The 22,500-nt window shown below is 27.4% G+C and overlaps 1 protein-coding gene across 2 annotated transcripts in view; it reads right to left on the bottom strand.

Moving 5' to 3' along the window:
* Positions 1–22,500, bottom strand: part of LOC136083868 (repetitive organellar protein-like) — a 140,691-nt gene that overhangs the window by 83,576 nt on the left and 34,615 nt on the right. For both annotated transcript variants that reach the window (XM_065803775.1, XM_065803776.1), the window contains exons 3-5: positions 10,991–11,039; positions 10,751–10,855; positions 7,402–7,566 (exon numbers count right to left, since the gene is read on the bottom strand). In XM_065803775.1, coding sequence (XP_065659847.1) covers positions 7,402–7,566; positions 10,751–10,855; positions 10,991–11,039 — 319 coding nt within the window. The remainder of the gene's footprint in view (positions 1–7,401; positions 7,567–10,750; positions 10,856–10,990; positions 11,040–22,500) is intronic.

A 22,500-nucleotide genomic window follows, 5' to 3' on the forward strand; every position in this document is an offset into this window, starting at 1 on the left:
CGGTAGAAGTTGACAACTCAAACATATCGAACATCAGCAAATTCAACTACTTGCTGGAACTTGTCGAAGGAAAGCCCAGGGAGGATATACTTGGTTTACCTCATTCGTTGGAAGGATACGATGAAGCTAAACGCATACTACAAGAAACTTACGGAAAAGATATTTGGGTTCACAAAGCATTGATTAAAGATTTGGAAGGATTGACGGCTATACATAGCTCGTACAAAATCAAAGAAGTTCACGACTTTTACAACAAGCTTGCAAGAACTGTACGAACATTGAAAACTATGCAGAAACTACAAACGGCTCAATCATTCGTGTATTCATTGATGGATAAACTTGGACCAGTTCGTGAAATACTTACACAAAACGATGATGGATGGGGAGAATGGGGACTGGAGCAACTTGTCGAAAAGTTGCAAAAGTACATTGAAAGGAATCCGTTGAACTCAACTTTTAACTCAAGCGACGAACAAACAAAGGGCGATAAAAAGAACACGAACGTTCGGTCAAGGCCCTATGAACATCGAAGCACTACGTTTAAACAATACAATGGCAGTCTTTATGACAAAGAAACCAGGGCAACTAGTGGAAAGCATGGATGTGTCTACTGTGGGTTACAAAATCACAAAAGCGAAGATTGTACAAAAGTACTAACTGTTGCAAGACGCAGGGAGATTTTAACAAACAAAAGATTATGTTACAACTGCATTGGTTACGGACACTCGGCGGTAAATTGTAAATCAAGAGGATGCAGAAAGTGCAACAAAAAACATCACACGTCCATTTGTCAAGATAGGAACGCAACAATGGATGGTAACATTGAAAATAAAAAAGAAAACATGGGAACGGTGCTTAATGCAAGCACAACTATTCACCCAACAGTGATCGCAAAAGTAAATGGTGAAAAAGTAAGGATAATGTTGGATACGGGTGCTGGAAGTTCCTATATATGTACGAATTTGATAACAAAACTAAAGTTGAAACCTACACGAAAGGAATATAAAAGTATTGAACAGCTCTATGGAACTGTGGACAAGCGTGTGGAAATATATAAGGTTACGCTAGAATCAACGACAATACCGGAATTTAGCATCAAAGTCGAATGCGCCAACGCAGAAAAGGAAACACTCACCTTTTTACCGAATCCGATGATCAAGGATGTTAAGAAGCATTTTGCAAAATTGAGGAGGCTGAAATTTAGCGATGATGAAGGGAGTGACGAACTTCAACCTGTTCACATTATACTCGGTGCGGCTGATTATCAGCGAATAAAAACCACGGAACCGGTAGTTCTCGGAAAAAATCCGGATAAAGATCCCGGAGCCGAATTAACGATGTTGGGATGGACTCTTTCTGGGAGACGAACACAATTTAGTTCAGGTATTGAGAGAAGTTTCTTATTGAACACTGGTCGTGATGAGTTTGAGCAAATGTGTAGTTTAGAAGTACTTGGATTATCGGACACAAATAGTGAGTCAATGTTCCACCAAGACTTCAGCGAAAAACTGCATCAAACCGAAGAAGGTTTCTATGAAACCAGAATGCCGTGGAAAAAGGGTGTTGTTAAACTACCAAATAACAGAAACCTGGCTCTTAAAAGATTGGGAAGTGTGACGACTCGATTGAAAAAACTTAAAAAACTAGAACAGTATAGTGAAATAATGATGGAACAGATCAATGAGGGAATATTGGAAATGGCACCAGAAAAACCTACGGGAGAAATTATTCACTACGTTCCTCATCAAGCAGTAGTCAAGGAAAATGCCGAGTCAACAAAAATGAGAATTGTTTATGATTGTTCAGCTAGAAAAGACGCTCAGTCACCTTCATTAAACGACTGTCTAGAAGTGGGACCATCGCTGCAACCATTAATTTTTGACATACTCGTACGAAATCGAATGAATAAACTCTGCGTTTTAGCTGACGTGAAGAAGGCGTTTCTACAAATTCGAATACACGAAATGGATAGAGACGCACAACGCTTAATTTGGTATAAGGACTTGAAGAATATGGAATTAACGGATTTACGATTTACAAGGGTGATTTTTGGTTCAAGTTCAAGCCCTTACATTCTTGGTGCTACCATTAAAAAGCATATATCAAAATACAAGGACATTTATCCTAAAACGGTGCTTGCTTTGGAAGAAGATACTTATGTCGATGATATACAAGCAGGTGGAGAAACGGAAGATGAACTTATCAGGTTTAAAAATGAATCAACGCAAATCTTAATGAAAGCTGGGTTCCAGCTGCACAAATGGCATAGCAACGTGAGCAAATTGGAAAGCAACGCTGAGGGCAAATCAACAAAAATACTTGGGATTCCTTGGAACAAAGAAACGGATCAACTATCGATTGACTTTACTGCTTGCATCAATAGTGGAGATAAAGAAGTGATAACAAAAAGGAAAATGCTATCCGCCATTAACAGTGTTTTTGACGTATTGGGATTTAGTGCACCTATTTTAATCACTGGAAAAATATTATACAGTCGGCTATGCTTGTTAAAACTCGGATGGGATCAAGAAATTCCATATGAACTTTCAGAAGAATGGAAGACCTGGATCAAGGCAATACGAATTAAAAGAACTATTTCAATTCCGCGGAGCGTTCTGTCTGAAAGAAGTATTGAAATGGAGCTCCATGGATTTTCAGATGCAAGTAAATCAGCAGTATGTGCATGCATCTACATTGCAGTGAGCCACCGATATTCGAAAACCAGTAACTTACTTGTAGCGAAAGCACGGATCGCACCAAGGGATCTTAGTATTCCTAGACTGGAGCTGGTAGCAGCGCACACCTTGAGCAAGTTAATGAATCACGTTAGGAAGACATTGAACAAGTATAATATTATTGAAGTATATCATTGGGTTGACAGTACTGCAGTACTTTATTGGTTAAAAGAAAGGGGCAGTTGGTCACAATTTGTCAGGAACCGAGTTCAACAGATATTATTAAATGGAGAAGTAAAATGGCTTTATGTCCCAACAAAAGAAAACCCAAGTGATCTTGGAACAAGAGGAGTAAGTCCTGAGAAACTAACAAGTTTGTGGTTCAATGGACCTATATGGTTAAAACACAAAGAAAATTGGCCAATTCAACCAGAAATATTTGAAACGCCGAACGCATTATGTGAAACTATTCATTTAAGAGAGAACGTCAGTATGGCAACAGAAGAAATAAAGGGACTTCATATATTTAAGGAAATATTGAGTAAACACAAGTATTGGAAAATCATAAGAATATCATCTTTCATAAAAAGGTTTATTTACAATTGTCGGAATGAAGAAAAAATAACAGGACCACTGAATGCTGAAGAGATGATAGAAGCGGAGTTGGTGAATCTTAAGTTACTACAAGAAGCTGTTGCGATAAAGTCCAATGTGGAACTTAAACAGGATGAAAAACAGCTTTGGAGGTGTCATGGAAAAGTCTCTGGGTATAATCCAATATTTGTACCAAAAGGTTTTCAACTAACTCTAAAAATTATTGAGTATCATCACGCGAAAACGTTACACGGGGGAGTAGGAGATACAATGAGTAGCATTAGAGAAAGACTTTGGATACCAAATTTGAGAGTTGCTGTAAAGAAGGTCATTCGTGAATGCAATCTATGTAAGAGATATAGAGTGAAACCGCTGTTACCGCCAACAAGAGCAATGTTACCACGTTTTAGAACTGAAAATATCGAACCGTTTACGGTTACAGGTGTTGATTTTGCCGGTCCGCTAAAGTATAAAGCGCAAGGGAAGTTGGTTGAAAAATGTTATGTTGCACTGTTTACATGCGCATGTACAAGAGCTGTCTACCTTAGACTTTGTCATGACCTAACGGCAGGAGAATTTCAGAGAATTTTAAAGGAGTTTGTTGTAAGAAAAGGACCACCACAAATGATGATTAGTGATAACGCAAAAACGTTTGTGGCAACAGGGAAGTGGTTACTAACACTTAAGAAGGATGAAAATCTCGCAAACTATCTTGCTACCACAGCCATAAAATGGAGGTTTAATTTATCAAGAGCGCCATGGTGGGGAGGTTTGTTTGAAAGATTAATAGGGATAATGAAGAAAAGTTTGTCAAAAACAATTGGGAAAGGCATCCTAAACTTCTTTGAATCGGAAGAAGTATTGCTGGATGTGGAATGCGTTATGAACAATAGACCACTTTGTTATCAAGGTGACCAATTTGATAAGCAAGTATTAACACCAAATGTATTAATGAGGGGTAGACCGGCAGTTTTGCTTGAAGAAGATATCGATTTAATAACAAGGGATGATTGCGCATTACGGAGAATCAAGTTTGTGAAAAGTTGTAAGAATCACTTAAGGAAAAGATGGATGAACGAGTACGTGCACGCAATGGAAGAACGACAACAAGCAAGGGAAAAGAGAGGTAACGTGAAACTCCCAGAGGTCGGAAGTATGGTACTCATAAAAGACGATGTGAAGGACAAGGCTCTTCTCAACATTGGTCGAATTGAAAACAACATTAAGGGGAAGGATGGAGTTATTCGTGGCTTTAAAATACGTCTTGGAAATGGTTATGTAATTGAACGACCAATTCAGTTGGTGTGCGACTTGGAAATGGGGTGTGGGGCAGAAAGCGGAATCGAATCGGAAGAGAATTTAGAAAGCAAGGCCGAAGAGGATACCTTGAAAAGAGAACCAAGACAGGCGAAATTAAATGCACGACAAATAATCAGTTCCATCATGGAAGACGAGATGGCTGATTAAAGCCGAAGTCTCAGCTTTAATCGGGGGAGTGTGTGGTGAATTACGTCTTGCAAGATACTAACAACAATTAGCGGTTGTTTCTTAATATAAACATTAATGTATTTGAAATGATGTGGTCTTCGTAGAGGTATGGGAAAATTACGCCAACGTAATTACTTGTAATTAAGTTTATTTATTTTGTGGTTCTAAACTTTATATAAAAAGGGTGATATTTGTAAATAATTTATTCGCAGTCAGATGAAAATAAAATAAAATTGATAAACGAGTGAAATCATTAGTGTCTCAGGGAAAGTATTAAAAATTTCCCCACATTTTTTCAAGATACAAAAAGTAATAACTCTAAAATCAAAGTCTAAAAACAAAAAATAATAATTTAACTATTCAACAGTTTAAAGACTCACTATCACTAAAATGGAAAGCTATGGGATAAAAAACATAACCCTTGACTGGTTCAAAAACTAAGCAACAGACAACAATGTGTTCTTTCAGTTAATTATAAACACTCAAAACTACTAAGAGTTGAGTGCGGTGTCCCCCAAGGTTCCATTCTTGGACCTCTTCTGTTTCTTCTATATATTAACGACCTTACAAATGTCTCGGATTAACTTGATTTAATTATGTTTGCCGATGACACAAACTTATTTTTTTCCTTGAACTTAATCAAAGATCTTTATTAACGTATGAACAAAGAGCTTAAAAGATTAAATATATGGTTGAAACTAAATAAATCATCACTAAATACAGAAAAATCAAAATACATACTATTTCATTCTAAAAAACAAAAAATTAATATACCAACTATCCTTCCCTCGCTAAAAATAGATAAGGTAAACATTGAAAGATCAGAAACAACTAAATTTCTTGGGATCCTTATTGACGAAAATTTATCTTGGAAAGCCCATATAAGTACAATAAACACCAAAATTTCAAAAAATATTGGGATACTCTACAAAGTTAAGCCTATGTTGTCCCAACATAATCTTAAATCCCTCTATTTTTCTTACATCCAAAGTTATCTTACTTGCGCTAATATTACATGGGCAAGTACACACAAATCCAAATTGAGTACTATTTATATAAGTCAAAAACACGCATCAAGATTAGTTTATAATAAAAATAAACTCACCCATGCTGAACCTTTATTAAAAACCTTGAATGCTCTAAATTTTTACCAAATGAACATCTACCAAAATGTACTATTCATGCATAAATACAAACTTGGACTAGTCCCATCGTATTTTTTAGATAATTTCTTTCAAGTTGTTATATATTTTTCTTGTTATATATCTAATAGATATATAACAAGAGCAACAGGCAACTTCATACTGCCTAAAAGAACAACAAATTTCTCACGGTTTTCTCCTACCGGGGTCCGTACCTATATAACAAAATAATATCAAAAAATATAGAACTTAAAGTATTAAATATTCCTGCCAACTTGAAAAATAAATTAAAACACCTCGTACTTAATATCAACCATTATATTAACATGTATTAAACTTAGCAACAAAATTTATACTAAAATATTTATGTGTATCACTGACTGTATACTGTTTAACCACTTCTGATTATATATAAATATAAAATAGATTTTATTTAACCACTTAGAGAGGCACTCAATGATAAGTCTTTTCAGACTTCTACGAGTTTTCCTTTACAACAACATGTTTTTATGATAAGAAACACTATTAGTTTACGTTATACTTAGTAATATTTGTTAAACCACTTTTTATTATGATACGTGGTAATATTATGTTATATGTAATTTTATTTTTTACGTTGCATTATATTATATTATGTAATTGTAACGTAACGATGTGCAAATATATTGAAGTTGTATAAAAAAATAAAAATAAAAAATATATATATATATATATATATATATATATATATATATATATATATATATATATATATATATATATATATATATATATATATATATATATATATGAAGACCTCAGTGGAAAAACCGGCGTTGTCACATTTAAAAAGTATTGAGAAAGTATTTGTTGATCATTAATAAATGTCTTTATTTAAAGCAAAGAAAAAAAAATTTTTGTACAAAAAATTACAAAATATTTTGTTTTGAATAAATTTTAAATAAAATAATTATAATATAAATTTTTTTAAATTGCTTAGTTTCATTTGCTTTAAATAAAGACTTTTATTAATGATCCATAAATACTTTCTCAATACTTTTTAAATGTGACAACGCCGGTTTTTCCACTGAGGTCTTCATATATATATATATATATATATATATATATATATATATATATATATATATATATATATATATATATATATATATATATATATATATATATATATATATATATATATATATATATATATATATATATATATATATATATATATATATATATATATATATATATATATATATATATATATATATATATATATATATATATATATATATATATATATATATATATATATATATATATATATATATGTATGTATGTATACATAAATATATACAGAAATATCTATATATACATATATATATATATATATATATATATATATATATATATATATATATATATATATATATATATATATATATATATATATATATATTTATACAAGTTCAACAAAACAAAAAATTATAATGAAATTAGTTAAAGGTTTTTACTTGCAACTCAAAATAACTTATTTTTTGATAGCAATATTTGCAGGTAACTAAACGATAGATGCAATCCGTTTCTATATGGTTCTTTAGCTCTTTACGCAATAGTAAAGTAAAACACTGTTCATTTGTACATTTTACCTCTTTATAATCACAGCTCTTTAAATGATTCTAAAACAGAAAATATATCTAAGTTAGAAATTTTAAAACAACGTTATTGAACATTTTAACTTTTTATTGAAGCTTTCATTATACGTTTGTATTAAAATAACTTGTTTTGTAGTATACTTTTCAGGTTTTTCTATGCTATTTAGAGATCAAAAGAAAAAAAAAATTTTTTCCAAGTTGTTGGAAGGAAAATGTAAAAAAAAATAATCGATTTAATATGCTAAAAATTATAATGTTATAGGAAGGTGTGTTTGGCATGATTGTCAAAAAAAATCTTTTAGGAATGAGTTTTTTTGAACCAAAAAATGTAGACTGATTATTTTAACTTAACTTTTTCATCTTTTTAAGTAAAAATCTTTAACTTAAAATGGTTTTATACTAAAAATAATAAATTTTTAAAGACCTAGTTATAGAATAATAATGGAATGATTTAATCTTTTAATGTAATCTATATAAAAAAAATTCATAAAAGATCTTCTTTTTAAAAAAAACAATTTTTTTTTATAAATTTGAAAAGTGTTTAATATGACCAGCTTTTAATTCAACTGTTTTTTAGTTTTTACCGTGCTGCTTATTAATTTATGAGTTTATTTAACGACATAGTGAATAAAAATATCCAGTGAAAATATGATTAATACTTTTTAGTTAATCGCCCAGACTTTAATTTAATTTTTAGTCGTAATAAAGTCCTGGACATTACTGAGCCAATCAAACACTCATATTTTCTTACTTTTAAAAAACTTCATTACATACTTTTCTGTACAGCATGACGCACCATCATGCGTGAAAAATGCTTTTTTATTTGCAAACTTTTCAAGCAGCTTGGCAACAAACAGGTTTTAAGTATTTTCTTGTACTGATCTTTACGCGTTATTTCCTACGATCATAAGCAAATCTCCCTTTTCACTAAAATAAAACTCTAAAACATTTTTTTTTGATATGTTTGACACTTTCTTGCATACATTTGGTAAGTTTGCTTCTTTTTTTTTTCTTCTTTTAAAGTGGACCCTTATATATCCGCTAGTTTCAAAGTTTTAATTTCTATACTTTATTCTGTAAACTGTTTATCTAAGGCAATGTTTAGAGCCTTTTGGCTAATTATTAGTTTTTCAAAGCTGTGTTTTTTAACAGAAGTTTAATTTTACGTTTCTTTCACACTTTTGTCATAAGTCTTACACATTTTGTTGACTTTCGCAAATTAAAAACATAATGTATTTTCCGCAACAGCATGCAATATTTAGCAACATTAAAGATAACCACAAGTTTTAATTAAATATGGCAGAAACACCTAAAAGCAAAAAAAACATGAAAATAGAGTAACAGTAGCAGCAACTAACAGAATGTAGTAATGTGATAAATGTAGTCTTAGCCGAGACTACATTTATCACAGAGAATAATTTTATTATTTTATTAAAGATGCCATTGTAACATTAAAGTATTGTGGGTTTATAAAGTGCTGCATTAAATTTAATATTTATTTTATAGACTATTTATTTATAATATTTTTGTTAGTTATGTCTGCTATATTAACATAGAGCTGCTACATACATTAAAAAAGTAGCAGCAGCAACTAATAAAAATAAATAACCTATAAAATACATAAAAAAATAAATTTAACGCAGCACTATGTAAATTAACAATACTTTGATCTTATGATGGCATTTTAAGTTAAAGAATAGAATTATTGAAGGTCTAAAAAATCTCTCAAAACAAAAGTTCCCAGGTTTATGGTTACTACTGTACTTAATATTATCAAAGCGAAGACAAAAAAACAAAAACAAAAAATCGTTTCCGATTACTATATCGCTGCCGATGCTATATATGAATATGTAATAAGTACTTAATTTAGTTTAATTTCTGATATGATCAATATTTTAACTTAATTTTTTTCATATATAACCTACAAAAGTGAAATATTAAAAACAAGAAAAATTTTCTATTGTTTAGATTTATTTTGGAAATCATACAATCCAGCTAATGAAGCAATATATAACATATACTATTCTCTTAAAAAATGCCAAAGTTGAAGCACTTTTGAACAGCCTAATCACCCACATCAAACCTATCCATAATATAATCATCAATACAAAAGTAAATGATGTATTTTTTGCCTATGTTTTAAAAAACCATTTAAAAGTTGACTTAATCTTTACACGCGAAACATTGGTTGAATAGTTTGCAAAATGCGCTGCCAAGAATGATTTGTTTTTAAAAACAATTTTAATATCAAATGTAGTTTTTAAGTTTATTTTAATGCAGGGTTTCTATTGCAAAAAAGTTTGGCTAGTCGTAAAACTTATAATCTTGTTCTACAAAATAGTTGCGATTACTCAAATTAATGCTGCACTAATCAAATAATGTATTGAGGTAACACCAAATCTGTATAGAAAATTTAAATAAATTAATTTTTTTTTTAAGCAGTCAATTGAAACTGAATATTGAAAAAAAAATTTCGAAAAAAAAAAAGAAAAGTTAATGCTAAAACTTGAAAAAAAAAGGCTATGTGCAACTTGCAGGTTCTTATGATTGAAGTATTATTAAAATACAAACAATGCATTTAAAAGCACCACCAAAAGTTAGGAGAAATAGTTTTGATAAAGAAGTTAAATTTAGATTTTTAAAAGATATTTTGCAAATGCTAAAACTTAGCAATTAAATTAGCTGTTAAAAAGCTGAATAGGGATAATTCAACAATGTTAGCTATTTAAGTGCAATATTCATCGCCAGATAAATTATACTGTTATAGTTTATAATTTATTTTTTGTTTTTAATGCAATACCATTTAAAATGCTAGGAAAAACATAGCTTATCTTATAAGTTGCAACATGGAAAATATTTTAGTAGTTTTATAAAATATTCTGATGTTTTCTTAATCGGAACTATAAAGTTTTTCTTACTTAATTAGTAATAAAATTTAATAGTTTGAGCGCAATTCAAATATAGTTACAATCATAAACCTCAAAACTAGCACATTGTTTAGCAATTTTTAACGAAAAACTTAAAAGAATGTTATAACAGTTGAAGCTTTTGTGCAATGTATTAAGTGTAGATTATTATAGGTTTTTTGAAAGAGTTGCCTATTTTGTACAGAAGAAAGTAATTTTAAAATTTAAATCATAAAAAAAAAAATGTTATTCTATTAAATTAAAATTAATTAACTTTTTTTTATTTTATTTGAAAAACATACACTCAATAAAATCAGGTCTCCTGTCCATAGACAACTTTTTTGGTAATTATCACATTTTACTTTTAATTGCAGAATTTCTCTTTCAACAGCTCTATCTGAAAAAGTCTTTAAGAAAAAAAAATTGTTATTAAATAAACAGTATTATTATGTAAACTAATAGATTTTCTACATAACTATCCTAAACAAAAAAAAAAAAAAGAAATAAAAAAGAAAATTACCATATCAAAAAAAGTAAATTACCATAGCAGAAATGCTTTTCTCTATAGGGCAAATGAAAACTCCTTCATTTCTAAAGCAATAAAAACGTTTTTAATTTTCTTTAATTTTTTTTCCTTTAATTAAATATCTTTACTTATGTAAAAACTTAAATAAAAGATATTTAATACTTTTAACTCTTTACTTTAGATTGTTCGCCTACTTACATCACAAAAAAAAAAAAAAAAAAAAAAAAAAACGAATAAAACGTCAACAACCCAGTCCCCTCCAATGTCATAAAAAGTCAAAAAATATCAAAATTATCCCTTAAAAAATTAAATATTGGCTTTCCTCCTTTTTCACAAAAAAAAAATTGATTTTGTCTCAAAATTTACTTTAATTTTCAATAAAGTAAAATTTGTAATATATATATATATATATATATATATATATATATATATATATATATATATATATATATATATATACATATATATATAATATTTTTAATCCATTTTATTTATTTATTAAACAATCTTGCTTTACATTTGTAATAACTTAAAATATTTTTTGCAGACAAAGTATGAATTTTTGGAAATATTACTGGAAATATGTGGGTGTTGTTTTAAGAATAAACCAATTCAGTAAAAAATCATCGATTTTTCTATTTTTTAATTGCTATATGAATTTTCACAGAATGGTGTCTTTTAAATACTTTTTATTTTTAAAGGAATGCTTATGACTAGGAAATCGCTTTTTCCATACACTTTCTGTTAAGCTAATACATTGTTCATTTGGTACATTTATAGTTAAAACAACTTTTTTAAACAAAAAATTGCTTAAACAAAAAATATTTTATAATTTTCTTGTTTAAGCAGATTTTATAATTTTTCTGTTTTAAGCATTTGTTATCGTTTAACATAGCGTTATTGTGATCTTTTATAACTATTTCCATCCCTTTTATGCAGCTGTGAGGGTTATTTTCAGTTAGAATAAATGTGAGATCAAAAAAAATAATACCTATTAAAGTTAAGCTCGTTTCAATAAAAAAAGAAATAATTTCAAATTTTCAACTTTTTAATTTCCTTATTATATCAAGCGTTACCATTTTTTTTTATCCATTCTATAATAGTAATTCGTAAAAACCTGGTTCACAGCTTAACATATATAAATAAGGTATTAAAAAAAAACTTCTAAACGTTTCCACTACACCATAATCGCATAATTAAGTATTCATTTTGTTTTTTCAACTTTTAATTTATTATTAGTTATTTTTTTCAATAAGTTCTTTTCAACGCTTGGCAGTACTTGATTTTAGGAATAGAAAAAACATCTTGCAAAAGCAGCAACAAAACACCTAAACTTTACACCAGAACTCTGTCATAATAAACATAATATTTATTTGAATCAAATACTCACTCAGTAAGTGTTTAAATTTCTAAATGAATCACAAACTCATTTTTTCCTTATTTCAGACTTGAAACAAAGGGTGATATTTGACTTTTCTAATTGAAAATAATTTTTTTTAATTTTTTTAATTTTGCGTATTAAATAGTAAATAAAATATTATACTGCGTGTTAAAAGTTAAATAAAAAGTTTTTTTGTTTAAAAAGTATTTTCTAATATAAGAGTTTGCATAAATTAAGAAATTTAAAAAAAGAATTAACTTCGTCAAAAGTTTAATTAAAAACATAAAACCTAAAACTTAAGATGACTATCAAAATAATATTATTTATACTTTTACACTTCAATTTTAGCGCACTTTTTTAATTAAAAAAAGCCATTACCACAAGCACTTTGATCTATTGAGACAAAAGCTACAATAAAAGAAGACAAATTGCAACAAACGTTCATTTACAAGCTATGTATATATATATATATATATATATATATATATATATATATATATATATATATATATATATATATATATATATATATATATATATATATATATTTATATATATACATAGCCAATTTCCTTTACAAATGACTTTGGCATTGAATTAATTGAAAAAGAAAATATTCATAATATATTTAATTTTGACATTTCTGTTATTCTTCAAAATAACAAATATATCAAAACGGATATATTATATTAAGAAACTAACGCTCATGATTATTTAAATTTTAATAGTCATCATCCTTACCATACCAAAAAGAACATTCCATTTAATCTTGCAATAAGAATAATTGTATTTGCATCTAATCATACCACAGAAAATCTGCCCTTTGTAGAGATTAAATTATGGCTGAAAGAATGCAAATACCGGGACAATGTTATTACAAAAGCATTACATAATGCAAAACTGCAAAGACCAGCCCAACAGAAGAAAGCTAAAGAAATCTTTTCACTTAGTCACTACATTTTACTGTAATATAAACTGCTAGCCTATACTAACTAAAACTAGTTTACTATTAAGTCTATCCTCTAGTAAAAGAATAAAACAAATTTTTTCTAATAAATTTTAGAAAAACAAATATTTTGAAAAATCACATAATTGGTCATATATCAAGATGCAGAACCGGTCATTTAACTGACAGTTTTTGTTAAACAATACACATGGTTTGACAACCATGTATATACTTGCCAACGTATAAACGTATAAATAATATAAAGGAACCGTTTTTCCAGCTTTTTGTTTTTCTAGAACTTAAAAGTGATAAAAGTTTATTGTCTTATGAAAGTCATTTGCATAAACAATAGCATGATACTTTTAACTGACACTTTCTGTTTTAAAAAGCATTAGACAATAATAACTAATAACAACAATACCTTAATTGATTAAAAATTATACTTTTATAACACAAATATTTTTTTTTTTTGCATAACAGCACTTAAACTAGCGTTACTGAGGAAACATTGAAAGACCTCTAGTGCTAAATATACTTTGTAATATTTTGTTACAAATATTTTTAGAAATAAAAACTTTTTTTGAAGTTGTTATTTTGCTTGTCATAATTTTTTCATTTATATATATATATTTATATATATATATATATATATATATATATATATATATATATATATATATATATATATATATATATATATATATTTGCATGAATACACAGGGCTCAATTTCACGGTCAGACATCGCCGTTCCTCGGACCATTCTTGAGACCTACTAAAGGTGGGCAACAAACCATTGTTGATATTTTCAGTAAAAATTAACAATGGTTGGTTGCTCTCATAAATCAGATCTCAAAAACAGTCCAAGGAGCGGCCAAGTCCGACCGTTAAATTGAGTTCTAAATATATATACAGAATTTGAATCGGTGAAAATAAGAATAATACTAGTCCAATATTTTCATTTCTATATAATCAATGTTTAAGTTTTAAACAGTTATAGTTTAAAAACTATTTACTTTGGATGCCAGTTATCTTAGCAGGCGTTTACTTCCATTTCCTTAGGACATGTAAGTATAGAGGCAGTTTGTAAAAAAAAAGTCCTTCTTGCTACAAAAATTAAAAAAATCATTGGACAAGTACTATTCTTCCTCACAATCAAACTTTTACGAATAAGGGCATAAAAAAAGCTGCGAACTTTACGTGAAAAGCAATACTTTATTAAACAAATAAATAAAAAATGAACAAAAATAATAAAACTCAGTTGCGCTTGTGGGTGTGTAACATTCTCAGATCTTTTTTTAATTTATTGCAACTGGCTCCTAATAAACTTTCTTGGTGGGAACGTGTTGCTTAACTCAATTTTTTACAAGTTTAAAAGTTCTGGAACATAGTCCATCAATAAAGTCATATGTTGTCACATACCCAGGCATTACACGATCATAAACAAACATTTTATAATCCAATACAGAAAATGTACAATTGTGTATGTTGTCTTTGATGGGTTTAGGAGCTTTTTTATAAAAAGTAGGCCACCAATCTTTGAAATTTAAAATGTCCTTGTGCGTGATCTTTGTAACCGCAAATGCTTTAGAATTTTTTTTGCTACATACTATTAAATCAACATAGTCATCCACAAGGTAGATGCGATCATGCTTTTACAGGGAAGGAATGAGTGTGCCTGCGTAGGAAAATAATAATAAATTTTCTTAAAACGCTTTCCAGCTTGGAGAGCTACTAAAAATTGATCAAGGGTATGGTTTTTATTTTGCCCAGAGCAGCCATCAGAGAATAGATGAAGTTCTTAAACAGAATCTGGAATTTTTGTTAAGACATTGTACTGTAAAAAGGTACATACTTCATTTGAGCGTTTTCGGGCCTGTCCTTTGTGATAAACATAACAGTGATCCGTTGTGTTTCCCAGATTGTAAATTTCAAAGGTATTTACCCAAAGTTGACGATAGTAAAATAAATCTTGAACAGGTATGTGCGGAAGAAGGAGGTTTTGCATAAAGTCAAAACACAGCGCGGCTACGTTTGGATCTGTATTACAAAAATTTGCAACGCCTCTGATCTTATTATCAAATTTATTAGCACGTCTTTTGTAGACCATGAGCTGCGCTGCGCTCTTTTAGCATTGTTGTTTAAGTTTTTGTCGCGTATTCTAGATCCCAAGTTCTCGCATTCTGAGCACATGTCAACTTGAAGACGTCCAAATGTGAGATTGTAGTTTTCTTGAAAATACTTTAGGTAGTACTCATACTTAATTTTATTTGTCAGATCGGGGATTTGCTTTATAAACAAACTATGCATTGTTTTAATATTTAGTCCGCTAGGCAAATATTTTAAAACTTTGGAAGAATAATAAAATATTTCTACTGGGAATGACTCAATATATGCTCTAAGTTTAACAATGAATTTGTCATTAATATTAAATGGTCTATTGTTGTGCTTACCACGTCCATCTTTAGCTGACACTCCAGATAGAGAGAATATATGTTAGTCGCTGTACCTGAATGTGCGAAGTGGCATGCAAACTTAAGAAGGCATGTTTACATACAGAAATGCAGTTACTGTTTTTATTAGCAAAATATAAAAAATTACTTGCTCTAGGTTTTGTGTTTGCTGCACCGACTTCAGTTCTTGGACGGCGTCTGATGACAGGTTTGTGTTCAATTAATCCGAGGTAAAAGTTCTCATTTTACTATTACCGATAAAGGCCTCATTTTACAATTACTGTAGCACAAATTGCAAATAATTATCTTCCTACCTTCATCAATAAATTTCTTTATTCACTGACGTTTACAAACACAATCTGATCTAGTAGTTTTAGCTTCCACTAGCTTACCTAACGTGCTAGTATAAGATAGTGCTTTCTGGCGGGCTTCTTTTGTTATTTCCAGGTTTGAGGAATTGCTTTACGTTTTTTTCCTTTTATTAGCAATTTATTTTCTTCATCAAATTTTGTTTCTGAATCACTCATGATTATTAAACAGAATTTTCTGACAACAATTCAAAAAATCGTTTCTTAATACTTGGCTCAAATTAAACAAAACAAAAACGTTAGTTAATTATCATTTATCTACGTTTGTATTAAACCGACATTTTAAAGACTTGGGGGCATTCTGGTGATAGAATTTATTAAACTTGATTTGGCGCGTTATAAGAATTGAGTAGAAAACCAGTACTAGCCCTGGACAAGTGTTGCTCTTTAAATAGTTTAATCTACTTTATGGCAAAAAATAACGAAAGAATGATGGAGTAGTATTATTTTTTGTAGCACATAGAGAAATCAACATAAGTTAAATGAGATTATAAAAAAAAGTGCAAATAACAAAAAATAGACTAATACTGTTCTTCCTCTCACCAATTCGATAATGTTTTATAGATCAATGATGTTAAACGCCGCCTTACTAATATTGATTATGAAGTCAAACAATTAATAAACATTATGATGGAAGTTAAAGATTTACTTCACGAAATAAATACATTCATTTCAAATCAAATATTTTTCAATGTTATTTTGCCTTGAGAGAAGTTTGAAGTGCTGATAGATGAGATAAATGATGTTAAAATCAGAAAAAACTTTGTAAGTTAAAATATTGACTTAAAAAGCATTTGTTGTTGTAAGAGTAATTTTTTACTATCTGTGGTTTGCTATAATGTTTTTATTTTAAAATATAAAAAGTATAAATATCCGTCTTTCGCAAATGTTGAACAATAAACCCTAAATAAATGTATTTTATACCTTATTACCTTTGGATATACTAGGTCGAGGCTTTATATATGTTATACATATAAAGCCTTGACCAAGTATATCCAAAGGTATAAATTTTAAAAAGGTATAAAGGTATAAAATACAGTATTTTAGGGTTTGTTGTCAACATTTGATAAAGACGGATATTTATACTTTTTATATTTATACTTTTTATATATTTACCTTTTATAAAACTTTATATTTACATTTTTTATATTCAGTCTTTGACAGTATTGGCGGGCTATAGCCCGCGCTCGCCTCAACGCCCGCGCAAATCAGTTTACATGGGCGAAATAAAGCCCGTGCAAAATATCAGTTTTTGGTAAAATTAATTTAAATATTTTTATGTCTTTAATTTGATATTCTTTTAAAAGCTTCTCAAATGATGTAATTTTGTAAAACTGTTTGTTTTACTAGTTAAAAAATTAAATTATTTCATCCAAGATATGCTAAAAAAAATTATGAAAAAATAATTTTCGAATATTCTTTCGTAAAAATACAAATCGGACAAGTTATTTTAAACTGCTATAATTGTTCCGTATTATTTTCTGTTAAAAAATAAATAATTGGTATGTTAAAAAACAGGCAAAATATGCATGTGTTGTAAAAGAATTTAACATAATAGTCCGGGTTTACAGTATTCTTTGGAAATTTGTAAACTTATACATTAAGAACAGTTAACAAAAAAAAACAATTTAATTTTTGTATAATCACACATTTTGTTTAATTGATTGATAAACTAGTTTGTAATACTTTAAAGTAGTGCATATTTCCTTGTATACTTCCGCGTTAATTTCCTGTTGTTTTTTTGAAAAAGGCGGCGGCTTATTTAATATGCTAATTATAACTCGTTATTAAAAATCGAATATCTCATTTACAACCAATAGGCTGCTAATCGATTTTTATAGTATAAATTGAGTGTCTGATTTAAAGTTATCAAGTTATTCAGGTTATCAGGTTAGGTTATTCGATATTTTTACAAAAACGGCGTACAGCTATTTTTGATTCATAAGTCCATCTTACTGCAATAGTAAATAACCAAAAAGACAACATTGATTACGATAGTTTAAGCAGCGAAAGTGAATGGAAATACTTAAGTTGAGTGAAAGTGAAGAAACTGTGTTCAATTTTGAAATTGAAGATATTTTGGGCTAATTAAAATGAATATTTATAAAATTTTAGAACTCTATATATATGTTACTTTTGTATAATAGAAATAATACTATATGATTTCTTCATATTTTATTTTCGTTTTTATACTAGCGCCATATTTAATACACTTAAATGTTTTTATACAACAACAATATGAGGCGTAACAGTTTTTTAATATATTGTTGTTTTATTAGAACGTTTAATTATATTTTAAAATTTGAATATTGTTTTTAATTTATTATTTAATTAATTACTAAATTATTAAATAAAAATTAAATATAAAAACTTATTTAAAGAAAAAGCTTTAGGTTTTTCTTCTTTTTTCAAGTTGTTTTTCTGCCTCTATTGCTAAAAAATCATTTATTATTACAATCAAAATTTTTATTATATCTGGCACGAAGAATCAATAAAATGAAATTTCAGTATCGAAATATTTTTTATCAAAATATAATAATTTTACATTTTCAAATAAGCCAGTTTTGTAGGCTCAAATACTCTAACGCTGCAATTTTAGAAAAACCTGTGAGTCGAATGATGTCATCTCTTTTTACATCTGAATTGGCCAAGGAGACAAACAGATCTCGTAAAAATGGAAAAATAGCCGTGAAATTAAATGAAGATCTAGTGAAAAGTAACATTAATTTATTTTATTTTTAACAAATTTTGAAAACACCCCTTTGCATTTTTACATTACATTTTTAAGGCTTTACTTTTCTATAAATGTTAAATTTATTACATTTTAACAACTCATATTAAATATTAACTGAATTATTGTAGGCTTTCTAAAATATTAAAAGTGTAATATTTAAAATGAAAAAAACATACTTTGTAAAATATCAAAAGGTGTAATATTTAAAATAAAAATAACATACATATTTTTTAATATTTAAAATAAAGATTTATTTATAAATCATGCCAATAGATAGAAGGGGGGAAGGTGTGCTAAAAAAGTTGACAATAATTGACAATAGGGAGGGTTGTTCAAGACAAAGATGTCAATTAATAAATTAAGTTAAACAAAAAGTTTAAATTTACGCTATCTATGAGCAAGTTTTAGAGGTATTTACAAAAACAATGTGGTTTAAAACCTCTATTCTTACTTGTGATGCTTAAAACTGTTCACGATCGTTGGAAACACATTTTAAATTTAGAAATAAGCTTGCTTATTTTTTCAAAATCTGAAAAATCAAATTATATCTTCTTTTTCTACTTCAATTGAGTATTGTTAAGAAGATATGTAAAAATAAACCAGAAAAACATGGATGGAATAATGCATTTATATTATTATATAAGAGTAACAAGAAAAATATCTTTTTCATGGGGGCAATGGCAAAAAATTAACCAAGTTTAATGAAGGGTTATGGGTGTTCAAAAAACCGGAGAAATCACTGACATCATTTATAGATTTATGATCTAAGTAGAAAAATGATTTTATTAAAAAAAATGATATTAGTAAAAAAAAGAAAATTAGTAAAAAAAAAGGGAGTTAAGTAAAAAACAAATTTAGTAAAAAAAGAACCTTAGAAAAAAAGAAATTAAAAAAAAAAATTGACTTTAGTAAAAAAAGTAATCAATTTGTGATCTCTTTAAAAAGTGTAAAAAAAAAAGCATTATAATGCTGAGACCCTATCCATTGAGAGAGCTTTGACCACTTATTTAAAGACTCGAGAGACATAGCTAGGTGTGCAAATTGCAAATGATCTAATAACAATGCTCTAAATTGACATTAATTTTATGTACTAATATTATTTAAAAATTCTGAAAGAAGCTTACATAATTTTGAAAACTTATTCCCTTAGTTATTAGTTGTAATAAACTGATAACTAACGGATATTAGTCTTATGAGACTTTTTTTTATAAAATGAATCAAAAGTATTTTTTTATATAATATAATAGTAATAATACCTATCTACTAGTTTCATAATGCTATTATCAAATAGCATTAGGAAACTAATATTAAAATATTATTGGTATTACATTAAATGTAAAAGTTATGTACTTATAAAATTATATATATATATATATATATATATATATATATATATATATATAATGTATGAGCTCATGAGATGCATAGTGGTATAAGTCACTTTCAATATTTTAAGTTATTGCCACCAATAGTTAGCATTTTGTTTATTCTATTTTATCGCAGAGTGGTATAAGTCTAATGATATCGTTAATGATGCTATTTTTATTTACTTCCTCTAAAACAGTTTGATGATTTATGATATGTTGTCTCCTCAAGGACTCTCTATATTAAAAATAGATGAGATTGACTAATAACACTATTCCTCTCAGTGTCTCAGATATATATATATATATATATATATATATATATATATATATATATATATATATATATATATATATATATGTATATATATATATATATATATATATATATATATATATATATATATATGTATATATATATATATATACATAAATATATATATATATATATATATATATATATATACATAAATATATATATATATATATATATATACATATATATACATACATATATATATATATAAATATATATATACATATATATACATATATATATATACATATATATATATATATATATATAAATATATATATATATATATATATATATATATAAATATATATATATATATATATATATATGTATATATATATATATATATATATATATATATATATATATATATATATATATATATATATATATATGGAAAGCCTCATATGTAATGATTGTTTTTAGATGTGTAATATAATTTATACCACAACAGACTAAGATACGACAGATACGATATAAGATAATACGATAGGATATGAAGACATCAGTTAAAGCATAAATTTATATATGGAAATATATAATTTCATTGATTGGTTTCAGAATATTATAATAAAATATGTGGGACGAAAAAGTAAAGGTGTTATTGCATTCTGTGTCAATTGCACCGAAATGTCTACATCATTTTAAAGTAGGTTCTTACATTTTTTTGTTTTATATTATTATTTAACGGCTTTTCCTTAATGAGAACTTTTTCTTAAAATAGGATCTTACTTACGGATTCAAGTTGTTTTTTAATTACCCAAAATATATAAGTCATTGTAAGTAATAAATTAATAAGTAATTCCTTATGAAATAAAGACCAATTGAAATAAAGTTAAAGTTGAAGTCAATAACGATTTTAACTTGGCTCCTAATTTAAATTGCTCTCAACTAACTAGGCTCTAAATAAGTCTTAATATGTTATATCTAATTAATGTCAATGTCTAATTAATGTTAATAAAAACAAATATCGATAATAACATAAGTCAGTCTAAATTAAATGCATATTATTTTTATATTTTAGAAAATATTGGAAGAAAGTAAAAATATACCTAAAACTTTGATAATGAGCAAGCCAAGGCAATTCACTTAATTAATTCAATCGACTAAAGACGTGTAAATCACAAAAGAACAAATAATGCTTTCAAATGCTATTTTTTATGTATATTAATAGCATTTATTCAAAAATAAATTCATTTTGTAACAGTTTTAAATTTTCTTGAGAATTTTGTTGTAACTAGTTATGGTAAATCTCATAAAGGTTATTATTGGTGGAAAACATCACATATGCTAAAGATTAAAAATACTTTATATATTTAATCCTAAATGGGAAAAAGTAGCAAATACCACATGAATTTAAGCCTTTTTGAAAGCTTCAGCATTACTTTTTGAACTATTTATGTAATTTTTAATTTTTAGGATTTTTCAAAATAATTAAAGAAGACTTCCATTTATCTGGTATTGACTACTTTTTTACTATTTGGATTAAAACATGTGTAGCATTTAAGATCTACAAAATATGCGTTTTCCACCTATATCCCATGTGGGATTTTACCATATATAAACCCATGTGGGACAAATTAATAATTTTTACATATGGAAAAAACCCACGCGTATCCCGTGTGCGCTTTTTCACTGGGGAAGAGGGTGCGGTTGCACATCTTGTTCATCCACGTTTAAATTACTTTTGAAACAAAATTGTAACAAAATATTATTTTTATTAAAAATAACTAAAAATTTTAATTAGAAAATAAAGTAAATTAAAAAATATATAGTTTTATAAAGTTTTATTACATTTTTTGAACTTTTTCTTTTCTTTTAAATGTTGTTGTTAAAAAAAAGATTATCTTTTATAACAATTTACCAACAATTGAAAGATTAAATTTTTCAATTGAAATTTTATCATTCTTTTATCACACTTTTACCGCTATATTTAATTAAGAATCTAAGTTCGCTATTATGTACG

This window comes from Hydra vulgaris, chromosome 08 (assembly GCF_038396675.1).
Source record: "Hydra vulgaris chromosome 08, alternate assembly HydraT2T_AEP".
In the NCBI taxonomy this organism is placed as follows: Eukaryota; Metazoa; Cnidaria; class Hydrozoa; order Anthoathecata; family Hydridae; genus Hydra; species Hydra vulgaris.